At 37.5% G+C, this 14097-nt stretch overlaps 2 protein-coding genes across 3 annotated transcripts in view; both read left to right on the top strand.

Annotated features, from left to right (window-relative positions):
* Positions 1 to 1456: 1456 nt before the first annotated feature.
* On the top strand, positions 1457 to 7245 carry LOC144969160 (cytochrome b-c1 complex subunit 9-like). Its single transcript, XM_078908268.1, has 3 exons — positions 1457 to 1483; positions 4075 to 4305; positions 6772 to 7245. Exons 1-3 carry the CDS (start codon positions 1457 to 1459, stop codon positions 6826 to 6828), a joined length of 315 nt encoding a protein of 104 aa, XP_078764394.1. The 3' UTR covers positions 6829 to 7245.
* A 5098-nt stretch (positions 7246 to 12343) lies between these two features.
* Positions 12344 to 14097, top strand: part of LOC144967201 (GPN-loop GTPase 1-like) — a 225629-nt gene continuing 223875 nt past the window's right edge. For both annotated transcript variants that reach the window (XR_013644339.1, XM_078904133.1), the window contains exon 1: positions 12344 to 12537. Coding sequence is in view for 1 of the 2 variants with exons in the window: in XM_078904133.1 (XP_078760259.1) it covers positions 12388 to 12537 (150 nt within the window). In the remaining variant the exon portion in view is untranslated. The remainder of the gene's footprint in view (positions 12538 to 14097) is intronic.

Genomic DNA, 14097 nt, shown 5'->3' with positions numbered 1-14097 from the left:
CATTCTCCTCTGGTACCAAACTCTCATACCAAGCTTCAAATTTTAATGGTATCCATCTCCCTTTAGTACCAGGTTTATTTTCCACTGATATCCTTTTTACATATTCCCAGGTTAAATCCCCACTGGTGTGCAATTCCCTGAATCCCAGGTTCACTCCCCACTGGCGCCCACCTTCTATAGTGTCAGGTTCATTCTCCTCTGGCACCCAACTCCTATAGTTCGGCTCGGATACCCACAGTTATCCATCTCCCACAGTCCAAGGTTAACTCCCAATTGGTGTGCAATTCCCTGAATCCCAGGTTCACTCCCCACTGGCGCCCACCTTCTATAGTGTCAGGTTCATTCTCCTCTGGTACTCAACTCCCATATCCGGCTTCAACTTTCAATGGTATCCATCTCCCTTTAGTCCCAGGTTTATTTCCCACTGATATCCTTTTTACACAATCCCAGGTTAACTCCCCACTGGTGTGCAATTCCCTGAATCCCAGGTTCACTCCCCACTGGCGCCCACCTTCTATAGTGTCAGGTTCATTCTCCTCTGGTACTCAATTCCCATATCCGGCTTCAACTTTCAATGGTATCCATGTCCCTTTAGTCCCAGGTTTATTTCCCACTGATATCCTTTTTACACAGTCCCAGGTTAACTCCCCACTGGTGTGCAATTCCCTGACTCCCAGGATCACCCCCCACTGTTGCCAAACTCCCATAACTTTGCCGGATATTGTCGGGTTTCGGCGGGTTTCGTAATAAAGCACTAATTCTTTTTTACGAAACCCGCCGAAACCGGCCGATAAACTTAGTCTCAGGTTCACTCCCGACTGGTGTACACTTCCCTGAGTCTCGGGTTCACTCCCCACAGTTGTCTACTTCCCATAACTTTGCTGTATATTGTCGGGTTTCGCCGGGTTTCGGCGGGTTTCGGCGGGTTTCGTAAAAAAGCACTGGTTCTTTTTTACGAAACCCGCCGAAACCCAGTCCCAGGTTCACTCCCCAATGGTGTACACTTCCCTGAGTTCTAGGTTCACTCCCCACAGCCACCTACTTCCCATAACGTTGTCGGGATTCGTCGGGTTTCATCGGGTTTCGGCGGGTTTCGGCGGGTTTCGGCGGGTTTCGGCGGGTTTCGTAAAAAAGACACACCGTTGTCTGCTAGAAACTTGAGTGAGCAGGGCACAATCAAATAATCGATTTCTATTAGGCACAATCCCCCTCTCAAAAAAAGTCTCTTTTTTTTAATGTCCTTCAAAATTCAATAATATTGTTTATTGTCGCTTCAAACATACTCAGAATTCAGAGTCAGATATTGAACTTGAAGTTTTAAATCCAAATATTCTAGATAGAATAGTTTTGAATAAATCGAAATCGCCGGATAACCCTTTCTGCAAGAAACTGTGTTTTCCGTCCACTGGTGAACTGGATACACAGCTGTGTATTCCGTACACCGGAAGAGATTATAATGGCTAAACTGGCCGAGAGCGAGAAGGCGAGGTGCCCGGCTGTTTAATCACAGCGTAACTGTAACCGGATTGGGGTGAGTTAGGGGTTCGAGTTCCTTTCTAGGTCTAATATTTTCTTTCTGATTTTTTTTGTACTCCCTTGGCAAAAAATCAGAATTTTCAACTCCAACATGTTGACACCATTCTTGGTGACTCGAGAAGTTTGATCGACTTTTAGCATTTTCTTATTTATTTACCTTTACTCGCTTTTAAATTTACTATTTTATTTTAGGACACAGTAACACTTTGGATACGAGAGACTCTTTCGTGGAAAAGACTGGTAGTTTAATTCGTTCATCTGTAATAAGGATAAACAGACCTGAATTTTAAGCTGACTATTGTGTTTCTCTTACTTATAATGTCAGGTTCAGGCGAGGTTTGTTGGGACAATGACGGCTTTATACTTGCTGAAATTGTTCTAATTCGATCAGACTTAATTTAAAGATAAGAAATCTTCTTTACTTGAAAAAAAAGATATTGCACAATTTAATTCGTTTAGGGAAGCAGAAAACTGTCGATCTCTATGCGCTGAGGCGTTAAACTGAAATATCACAACTTGATTATTCTGATTCCAAAAAACCCGGAACAATAATTAGTTCAAGAATATCGCTGAGCTGAGTCTTTGGTTGATTCCTATTAGCTCAGTTTTTCTGCCACCGATCATCACCCCCCCCCCCCCCCCCACACATAATTACAGATCCATATTCTCGATTTTTCATTTCACTGATGGTTTCGTCTTTGAAACTTTCACCTCAACACGAAGTGTGTCTGTCTCTGGAATCAACTTCAAAAAGCAATTTGTCTGTAAACAAAATGCCATCCCACATATTCTAATCTCAGACTGGAGTTCACGTGCTCACCTCAGTCGAGCAACTCTGTGCAAAGGGGTCCGCTTTGGTCTGAATTACGGGTTTGTGATATTTCAAAAATGCTCACCGAGAGTGAACATTTGGTGCGGTAACTACGTGACAACGCTTTTGTGAAATAAATAATATCCGTAATATTTTTGGTGCGCATTTATAACATGTATCTTATATATCGACCTGCTTGGCGGTGTGCTGCTGCTTCTCACTTGTGTCAGGAATAATGATGATAATAATTAATCATTTGTGTAGCGCACAAATTCCGTGAATTCATACTTAAGGCGCTTTTTTATTAAATAAGACATGGATTATCTATAATTATATAAAAGCTCAAGTATTAAATAAAGGCATGTGCTATATTATTAACAGAAAGAAAAGGTGTCTACTACTTTAAGCTATATCCTTTGAACCAATATGTTTTCTCTTAGCTGTCTAGTTTCTTTTGTAAATGAATATATAATGGCTGGTCTGATAATATTGTGAGATAAAGGGAGATTGAATCATTAAAAAAATAATTTTTGCCTCTTTTAAAATTTTATACTCATGATGATGATAATGGTAGTGATACCTAATTATAAATATTATAATTATATATTGTTCATGGTGATATAACACTGCTGATTAATTATGAATTTGATAAGTTCATGTGCATTTTTTTGTATTTTGCTTTTCGGATGTTGATTGCGAACATTTATGTTCAGTGGTTTTAAAGTTTTGAGTTTAGACCCCTAGGACCTACAGTTGTGTATACATATGTTCATTTTGTCTTGCGTTTTACTTTTTTTTTTTTAATTGTAAATCAAATCCCTGTCTCTGAGAGTCTTAATTAAATATTAGTATGAATAACCATCTATTACTGATCTCCCTTTTGGCAAAAAACAAAACAATACAAAACCCCGTCTTATTCTCTGTGTGAGTTGATACTCAGTGGTCATACATTGGGTAGACTGCTGTTGGGACATAATTAGGCTTTATTTTTTGGCGCCTGTGGCCCAAGATTTCAGGCTTATTTAGAATCGGCTTTTATACTAAATTTTAAAGCGAGTAAAAGTGTATGAATAAAAAATTGTCAAAAGTCTATAAAACTTCTCGAGTCGCCATGAATTGTGTCAACGTGTTGAAGTTGAAAATTATGAATTTTTGCCAAGGGAGTTAGAAAATAAATAAAAATAATTGAGATTTTATATGTAATATCCTCTAAACGTGCTCAAAGTGCTTTACAAGGGGTCCCTGGCCAACAGCAACACTTAACATGTAGGACGCCTGTTACACGAAATTACAATTTATTCGGACAGAGACAACGCTGTTGACGACAAGGTACTCATTTTACAGCTGAGTACGGTGAGAGAATTTGAGTAAAGAGTCTTTTCCAAGGACTCAACTATGCGCCGAGCGAGGCTCGAACCCAGGACCTTCCGATCCGAAAGCGAGTGTCATACAACAAGACCACTTTGCCGCGCACAAAAAAAAGAAAGAAAAAGGAGAAAGCATTAAAGTATTACGCCAAGAGAGGAGCTCCAACCCCTAACTCACCCCACCCCGGTTACAATTACGCTGTGCAAAAACAGCCGGTCACCTTGCCTTCTCGTTCTCAGTCAAACAGTTTAGCCCTTATAATCTCTTCCGGTGTACTGAATACACATCTGTGTATTCAGTCCATCCGTGGACATAAAACACAGTCTCCGTTATACAATTACTATTTTTTGACATAAAAGAATGGAAGGGCCTTAACTCTCAGAATTCTTTTGAACGACCCTTTGTTGACCTATCGGTACGACAGTGCGAGAGACAAGATGTCAAGCTTAGCAAACCTTTCACGTTCAGTTTATAACGCCCTTTTCAAAAGGACATCAACATTTATAATGACAGCTGTGGTACTAGCTTATCCCTTTGAAAGAGCTTTCAATGTCGGGACAGAAAGTTACTACAGACATATCAACAGAGGGGTAAGACTTAAACGGGGGGGGGGGGGGGGGGGGGGGGGGGGGGGGGGGGGGGGAGGGGAGCTATCCCAGATTTTACTGTTTTGAGAAAATCAACATTGAAGATTCCATAAAATGTCCAATTACTCGAATACTATTCAATATTTTTTTTTCAAAACTTTCTGTGTGGAATGATAATTGTACTTGACGATGATAGTCATAAAAGAAAGCAACGAATACATTACATACAGTACAGAATTCTCTTATTTTATTAAAAACAAGTGGGTTGGCCGAGTTGTCCATATTTAAACAGCATCACTGAGCAACGAATTTACATATATAATAAGGGCTATCCCACCCAATTTGCACATCAGGCCATCCCTAGTTAAATGGGCTATCCCATCTTTCACATGGACATGTATGTTGCGAAATAATGGGCTGTCCCTCTCACACATGCAGTCAATTTAATCAACTTTCCTACATTAAAAATTAAACACATGTTTATTGCCTCTAAACATGTTTATTGCCTCTAAACACATTACACTGACAATTGAAATGCAAAACATTATCTGATATGATGGCATTGTTGTTTGGTGGGGAGTTTTCTTCACTCAGTCGTGAATTCGACATGTCTCGTGTTGAAGCCATGTTTGAAGGGTTAGCCCACTTACATTTATGTACACAAGCAAGGCAGTTTATACCGATAACGAAGCAAATAAACGAAATTGATGCTCGAAACCTTTTCAGGGGGTAGGGCAACGCCAACTTTTGACCCCTATGTAATTATTTTAAAAAACGAAAAATCTGGGATAGCCCACTTGTCCTTAAAAGCGTCCATATAAATAAAGGGCTTTTCAATTCGTTTGACATGTTTTCAGGATAGGACAATTCGGTGCAGTCAGAGTCAGAAAACAGGATCTCATTGTCATCTCTGGCAGATGATCTGCCATCATCATCATCATCCACGACTGCGCACATGTGGTTGTGTTAATACATGTAAAAATAGATAATAAAATTTTAATGAAAGGAATGAAAGGATGCTTTGTATTACTAAATTAATATATATCTTCAGTCATAGGCATGCCTATGACAATGAGTTTAGTAGGTTTAAAGGTTATAGTTTTTCTCATCCTGGGTGAGAATAGAGGTAGTGGCACCTCCTCGCTATTCTCACCCCTGTATTAATCAACAGGTAGGGTTAGCCTAGCCGCCGCCCTTCTCGATATTCTCACCCCAGTATTAACCAACAGGTAGGGTTAGCCTAGCCACTACCCCTTCTCGATAAGAAGTGTCAATTGCCAAGGAGTCCTTCCTTGGTAGTTGACAGTTCACCAATTACTGGGGAAGAATATAGAGACGGGCCGGCGGCTAGTAATACCGGGTGAGAAAATTTTAAAATTATGTATGTTCACCCTCCTGATGCCAAGTATCACTTTAAAAAAGCAGTCACGAGCGTGTGAGATTGAGATAGATCTGGCATGGCGGTTTTTTGCATCACTTGCGGCTGCAAAAAAATATCACTGATTTGCATTGTTACTGCACGCTGCAATTTTTTTTTTGGCAAATATTTGCAAATTTTCGAGATTTTGCAAAGGGAAAAGTCTTCTTCTTTTTTTTTTAAATTGTGAAAGATAATTAATAAAGAGTCGTTTATTTTTTCTATCCTATTTTCTTTCTTTTTACTGCCGCTGATATGACCTTACCTTTGTTGCGTGCGTCGTGAAACCCTTAAAAACAAACAAATGCTTTTCTCTTTCATGAACTAATTATGGACTTTTTACCCTTTTTAGGAAAGTTAATCGCACATTTTTGAAAAAAAAATTGCCTTGTCAGATAGATGATGATGATCGGGTGAGAATAGAAAGAAAAATTCTAAATCATTTATGTTCACCCTCCTTGCCTGCAGTACCACTAAAACTAAAACTGAAAGCAGTCACAAAAGAGAGAGAGACAGATGATGATGATGATCGGGTGAGAATAGCGAGAAAAATTCGGAATTGTTAGAGATCGACAGATTTTTTGGTTGGTGTGAAGATAAACTCCCTGAAATTAAATGTAGGAAAAACCAAAGAAATGATTTTTGATTTTAGAAAAACACAAATTCTATCAGTCCACTCAAAATTAATAATCAAACTGTTGAGCAAGTTTCGGTTTACAAATATTTGGGTATTTTAATTGACAATAAATTGCAGTGGCATTTACGAACCAACGCTGTATCATTAGATTGACCCAAAAAATGTACTTTATTCGGAAACTTTCAGATTTTGACATTGGCAAAACTTTATGCATATATATATATATAAATAACTCTGGAGTAATGCTTAGATTTCTCAAGAGTTTGTTACCAATGACAAAGGGAAATATGTCGTATTGAATACTTTTTGGTTTTGCAAGTTTTTTGTTTATTCAGTTTCCACTTTCACAGCAAAATGATTTCCATAGATGGTTAGAGTCAAATCCATTTTTTTCCCTGTTTCCTGTTTCTTTCAGAAGCTTTATGATGACATTAAAGACTCATTTGGTGCAGCAGAAGAAGATGATGAGTAGAGAAGCCATCTTGGACTTATTCTGATGTCAGCTCTTCATGTTTCACCTTATATGTCATCGATTTACTCATGAACTTTACTCTTGTATATAGATATAACATATGAATAGTCATAATTAGAGAAATATCAGACGACAGTATTCTTCATGGTAGCAGTATAGAACTAATTTTAATATTTGGACCATGCTGTTTAAAAATCTTTTATTCATTTGGACATACAATGAAGGTATCATAATAGTAATAGGAAAACAATTTCTATAAGAATAAGATAAAAATGTTATGATTGTCAAAAATGATTTTAGTTTAGACCCCATTCAGTTAAACACTTCTGCTGTTAATTCAGTATTTCTGTAATGAATGAGGAGATGTAGGAGTGAGATAAATTTTATTGGTTTATAATAAATTCATGTTTGATAATGTGTCTGTTATTTTATTTTTATGATTTATAAACACGCAAAAGGTTGCTTCTTCTATTCTGGAAACAGTCTGAGCTTGCTCTTACTATCCATTTCACCATTGGGGCGTCTATTTAGTTCAGGAATGTTGTAAACAATTATATGGTCTGATTTATCAACATCTCCAGTAAATTTCTTTTCATATTCATGTTATTCTTTGTTTTCATTCAATTGGAAGCATTTTAAAGCTACTAATTTTAAACCATTGGGACCATATTTGGCCACCTGTGGCCCAATTAGCATTTTAGAGCATGCAAAATGCACTATAATATAGTATAGGCCACTTGCAGCATTTTCTTGGGTGGTCAAAATTTTACACATGCCATAGATTGCAAATGGATGATTTTGTTATAAAATGATTCATGGGACGTGCTGCTTTTGCATAGCTGCCATTTGTTCCGTATGTAGTGTACATTTCAATGCTAATTACGGGAGTACATTTTCTGCTGATATAGTACCTATGTCATTCCTTTTTTATCCGGTGAAGGGTTTGGCATTTCATTTTCTAAGGAACGCAAAGGCATTCTATTTCAGTCTAAACTTCCTGTTAGACTCCTCTCCGACTGAAAAATATGTGATTCACATTACATCTTAATAAATACCAAACGTATGTATTAATATTATTGTGCTCGGACGACTCTGGTTTATGACTAGGTGGAAGGAATTAGGAAACACTTTATTTTGTATTATAATTTTTTAGATACTCTTTTTTTAATAATTTTTCTTGTCTGTCCTTGCCAAATGGAAGCAACTTATAATGGCAAGGACAGACAAGAAAAACTATTGTAAAAAAAAAGAGCATCTAAAAAATTATAATTGCAATTATACTACAATGTTATGATGAACTTCTCCGAAAAATTTGCCGCACTTGTCCATCTTGAACTGGTTATGCAACTGTGTCATGATGGACTGCTCAACCACAGGCTCTGTGGTCTCCAGACTGACTGTTACTGTTACAATAACGAGTGCAAGTGGGTGAGGCCACCAGGTCCCATGTGATGCAAAATGGACCGTAGTCTGTTAGTGGTCACCCAATGTCTCCTCTTACTAGTAATAGTAAAGAATCTGGGAGGCTTCATCCCCAGTTCAGAGGAAAACATTTTCGTTCCAAGCCAACCTCCACATTGTTTTCGCAATCCCTTACAAAACAAATTACAAGGGCTGCCGGGATTTCCTTCGGCTTTTTGGAGAACTTGTGTGTGTTTGCGATCAGTTACTAGGGGGAAGCCGGATTGTTGCCATAAGAACACCTATGGTTACCCTATTCATAATATTATTTAATATCCTGGCTTAATCTGGCATGGCGCTTTTTTGCATCGCTTTTTGCGGCTGCAAAAAAAACAATAACAAATCCATGAATTGCATTGCAGTCGCAAAATCTGCAGCTTTTTGCAATATTTTTTTGCAAATTTTCCAGAATGTCTAAGTGTGTCGGAGTAGCTTTTGTCAGCAGTTTCCCATTTGTTTGTTTTTGGAAAGGATTTTTTTTCCCCTGTCACTGTAAAAAGTGGAAATAATTGCACAGCAATTTTTCCACAGTTAAGTCATTATCGAAAGGAGCTCCATATATTCTCTCTCTCTCTCTCTCTCTCTCTCTCTCTCTCTCTCTCTCTCTCTCTCTCTCTCTCTCTCTCTCTCTCTCTCTCTCTTTGAAAAAAACAGAAACAACAACAAACCGCCATGCCAGCTTAATGATACGTATAGGTTAAGATTTAAGGGAGTATGTCCCTTTTGGCGAGGACTCTGGTTGGAGCTTTAGTTGACAAACCCAAGGGGGTCTTGATAGACTTGTTAGCAGGCTTTATAAGCAAGAGAATCGGTATTGGAACAAATGTGCAGTACAAGCACTGCATGACTTATTTTTTTTCTGAACCTTGTCGAGTCAACGATAATTGGGCAGCGGAGTCTTTTAATCTGACAGAAAGTACTTTTCGCAAAGATGAAAGTCCCATAAGAAATGGCAGTGTATGTAACACTGTACTGCCTGTTTAGCCCATTAAATAGACGCCAAGGTATACTCAAGCTCCACGAGTCGAACGAAGTAACTGGTATTGTTTTTAGTTTTAGACACGCCAGGGTATACTCGAGCTCCATGGGTCTAACGAAGTACTATTAATTTCTATTAGACAAAGTCATAGACTGCTCCTGTATCTAAACTATGTCCCCTGTTTGAACTGGTCTTACCTTTTCTTGAGTGATTTTTTAAAGCGATCCTAAGATGGGGGTCTCCATAGATCATTGGTCCTAAAGCACTCGCTTCACAAGTGAAGGAACCGGCATCGATCTTTCGTGCGGTCGAGACCCACCAGTCCACCCACAGTGAAAAGACTGGTGAATAGGTAACTGGGTCTGTTTGATTTTAGGGCTTTTCTGGCGCTTGCTTCACTTCTTTAAAGTCATTTCAGCGCCTGTATAAAAGATGACTATGAAAGGTTTTTAGTTCTAGATCGGAAGTTAAGACAATAAAGAATAAGTAAGACAAAGGGGACTGATTCATATAGGGGACAATGGAGTTCATCAGCAATCTGTCAATGTGCCTGTTTTGACATGATAAAAGCCCACCTGGGCATAAGCAAAATATCCCGCTATGCACGATGGATGCACTCAATTGTTTGCAAAGTATAGATTCAAAACTAAAACTGAAAATATAACATAACAGAGGGATGATTTACGGGGAGAGAGAGAGAGAATTTGATCTCTCTAAAACAGGACCATGCCTCTCTCTCTCTCTCTCTCTCTCTCTCTCTCTCTCTCTCTCTCTCTCTCTCTCTCTCTCTCTCTCTCTCTCTCTTTCTTTCTCTCTCTCTCTCTTTCTTTCTTTCTCTCTCTCTCTCTCTCTCTCTCTCTCTCTCTCTCTCTCTCTCTCTCTCTCTCTCTCTCTCTCTCTCTCTCTCTCTCTCTCTACTAATGATTCATGTCATGAAGGATTTGAAAAAAATCGGATTTCATGTGAGCTGATTAAGCAAGTCTCAGACTAAAATCACGGCACCTTCGGACTAAGTTTGGCCAAGTTTTAGTCATTTGCTGAGGCAGGACTTCACAAGCTTAGACTGAAACTAGTTACAAGGTTACGTCATAGCGTCAACAAGAATACAACTATTTTTAGATGAGAGAGCTTTGATTCGGAAGGAAAATACAGTACGTCGGTTACGATTGACAGAGTCAAAGTGTTCTGTCGCTATTGACATTGGCTTTAAATAATATACGGAGGTACACATTTTTGTGAGCAAAAACTTTAAAAAAAAAAAAGACAATCTGATCGGCTCGTGAGTTGCGAGTGAAGGGAGACTAGAAATCGAAGGATTTGCGTCAAAGAACAACCCCCAAAAAATGATTTGAAAGTATTGTGGAGACAAACGTTATTCTGCAGTATCACGTGATTTGATTCGTCGCGACAAAAGAAGGTTAACTTATAAAAAGGAACGAAATATTATTTATCATACCGGATGTGTTGCGAATTTCCCCTTTGGAAATCTTCTGTGTTTACAGTATGAAGGCGGGTATCTTACATGCCATCTTGTACAGGAGAGCGGCATGTAACCAGTACAAAACAGCCGAATTAGTCACCGTCCGTACAACGCCCACGCATAGGCAAGAGACTAGCTAGTCCGAGACTAGATAACTTTCGTGAAATCCGTCTTTTTAAAAGTCTCTTGCATCGTTTAGGCTTAAGCAGAACTCGGTACCTTTCGGGTACGAAGCAAAGATTATACCGCTGAGCCGCGCTGCCCCTGATAAAGGCAAGTACACATTACTTGTAATTTACATATAATGAAGGGTGTGACGTAAACAAATCACTCAACAATAAATAACTACCAATTGAAACACTGGATTTACATGTAAAAGGCTTTGCGATTTGTTAAGTCTGCAAGAGATCCATTCGTTCACATGAGTTTAAGTTATTGGTGAGAAACTTAAACCATTAAAATAAGCATCCTTTGAAGATTACAGTATCACAAATTGGACCCGCTAGTTTGTTTCACTGCAAAGCGCCATTTATGTTAACAAAGTCTATTTTTTCTTCCCCTATGCAAGATTTATGTTGGTTGTTTTTTTCACAATTCATTTTAAAAAACGAGTATTCTTTGAAATAATAATTTAATTTTTAAAAAACCTATAGCTTTAATATTATATTCCGATGTTGATAAATAAGTGTTGTTTTCCATGGTTTGGGAAGTCACATGTGGCTTTTAAATTTCATTTTTGCTATTTTTTTGAAATTTTAGTTTGTGGCACCTATTTATCGTGATTCTACGTGAACTTCGAACAAGATAATATGTGTGTGACTTGCAGTGATTGTGTAGTGGAATGAATGAACATGTGTGATACCAAAATAACTATTGTAAAGCACCTCTGAGCACTATTTGTGGATACTGGCGCTATATCAAGTAATAATAATAATAATAATAATAATAGAATAATGATAATAATAATAATAATAACAACAACAATAATAATAATAATAATAATAATAATATTTATATGATATAAACAAACGGATGGATATTGTCTGACAGAGAAATAAATAGATAGACATACAAGATAATAATGCATATTTAAAGACAATTAGAGAAAGGGACAAGGGCTTGGGGGGGGGGGGGGGGGGGGGGGGGACTTAAAAGGCATGAGTCATATTAGAAATATGTAGAGAAAACAAAACGGAAGTTAACCCATCTCAGAATGTCATTTTCTTACGCACACAAGACGTTCTCTATTCTTTGATAGAACAAATAAACAAAACAAAATAAGAATACATACTTAAGGACAAACTATCTCATTTTATGTCATAATTTATAATTTTGGCGAGTTAAAAATATAAGATTTTGAAATGAGACTGGGGAGAAAATAGCAGTGGACCACTACATAAATTTTGTTTTTAAATTTTGCTTTTTTAAAAAAAATTAAATGACGATAACGATGACAGACTTTCGTCATGAATTGTTAAAAGTGCGAATTGATAATTTACTGGAGTTTTTGCCGCATGTACTCATCGAAATAGGAAATGTACTTCAATGAGTTTTCAAACCACCGAAGACGGAAGAGTTTCAAAATAATTTTTTAACTTTCGTTTTCAATTTTTTAGCACACAGCACTCCTTCAGTCAGAATGGCAACGTCGTGCGATAGCGAAATGAAACCATCAGAAAATTCCCCACCAGGTGCATCTGGAATGGGAACCAATACTTCTGCAGATGCAAAGCCAGTCTGTATCATTGTGCTTGGAATGGCTGGTTCAGGAAAGACGAGTTTCGTACAAGTATGTGATGATATACACACAGTCACAGTATCCAATAACTTCAGTAACAATAACAACGGACACTACACACTCTTCTGACTTACTTTTCTATTCTAACTTTAATTTCTGGACTTTCTTTGTCTAGGCGTCTAGTACAGTGCTGAAATTCCACATACAGGCGCTACTTCCATGACTAATTGTGTAGATATTGACTTGCTCATTTCATTTTTTCTAGATTTCATCTCATCTCATCAGGGCTGTCGTTATTCTCAGATGTGTCTGTCAATAAAGAGAATTGATATTGGTAGACATATGTCTGGCAAAAAAACCCCCAAAAAACCTGGACGTTTGATTATTGACAGACCCTGTCTGGCCAATTTTAAGTAGGCATCTCTTTCCTCCTTTTGTTAAGGCGGAAAACGGACAAGACCTGAAATTATCTACTTTGACAGGCCCATTTTTGTCAATTTCCATCTTTTATCTACAAATAAGTGTCATGTATCATTTTAAAGCTTGAAATATGAGGATTCTGAATTTGTAAAAGTTATGAGCAGGAGATGATTATGTAACTTTAAAAAGTAGGTCAATCAACGGTGACCCCGGTTTACACGGAAAGGCAAAATGAAAAGAAATTTTAACAATCTGAAGTGACAAATGACTCAAAATACATGTACACAGGTCCAATTGTTTCAAATAAATAACAAACAGAATATCTTTTGTATTTTGTATTGAAACTAACTTTATTATACAACAAGGGGGATAATTACATGAGACAAATAACGAAAAAAAATTTTTTGTAAGATTTTAAACTTTCATTTCAACTTTGAAAAAAAAATGGGTCCTTGTTTTCAATTGTATTGACAAGACGGGTGACAACAACCCAGGAATAGATGTCTGGAGGGTCCTTTTTTACCAATCACACACTCTGCTCTGCACATACGCATAATAAATTGTACCGCTATTCCTTGGGAGAACTGCACGGTGAAACTCCCTCTCCTCCACTACCTGGTATAAAAGCAATATATAAAGACATAGTTGATGACAAGAGCACTACTTTAAGCATATTTGATTTCCACTGCTTTAAATATATTTGATTACTCTGTTGAGAAAATAAGGCTTATAATTGCGCATAAGAAAGGCGTTCTTAAGAACAACTACTCACACTTACAGCTTTTGTTTGCTACATCACAGAGGTTCAAGTGTAAGGATATGAAATAATTTAGCATATGAATCTAATAAAGCGATATATATATATAAATAAGTCTATAATCGCATTACAAATTTTTTTCTAGAACATTTTGGCAAGTCGTACGGAATTTTTTCCTTTCAATATTGATTTTATCCCTATCGGTTAGCAAACTCACAGTTCTGGAGGAAAATCTCTCAAGCCTGTGTATCTTGTATTGCAGCTAATCAAAATTTTTATACTGGATAAAATTCTTTTAGATCAGATGTCCAGATCCCATCGCTGCATCCTACCGGAAAGCAGAGTGAATGTTGTGGTGACACAAAAATTATGAGATAAGAGAGCGAATCAATATATTTAATATAAATTGTTTACAAAATTCAATTGATTAGCAA

Source organism: Berghia stephanieae, chromosome 3 (genome assembly GCF_034508935.2).
Source record: "Berghia stephanieae isolate SIO BIC M18660-M18661 chromosome 3, UCSD_Bste_1.3, whole genome shotgun sequence".
Classification (NCBI taxonomy): Eukaryota; Metazoa; Mollusca; class Gastropoda; order Nudibranchia; family Aeolidiidae; genus Berghia; species Berghia stephanieae.
The sequence above is the reverse complement of the archived record's forward strand: the minus strand, read 5'-3'. Positions and strand labels throughout refer to the sequence as shown.

What these genes read in the sequence shown, in the direction of transcription:
- LOC144969160 (XM_078908268.1), top strand. Translation starts at nt 1,457, where the DNA reads ATGGCTAAACTGGCCGAGAGCGAGAAG. An exon ending in AACTGGCCGAGAGCGAGAAG is followed by an intron (nt 1,484 to 4,074) that starts GCGAGGTGCCCG and finishes TTGACATAAAAG; the next exon opens with AATGGAAGGGCCTTAACTCT. An exon ending in ACAGACATATCAACAGAGGG is followed by an intron (nt 4,306 to 6,771) that starts GTAAGACTTAAA and finishes TGTTTCTTTCAG; the next exon opens with AAGCTTTATGATGACATTAA.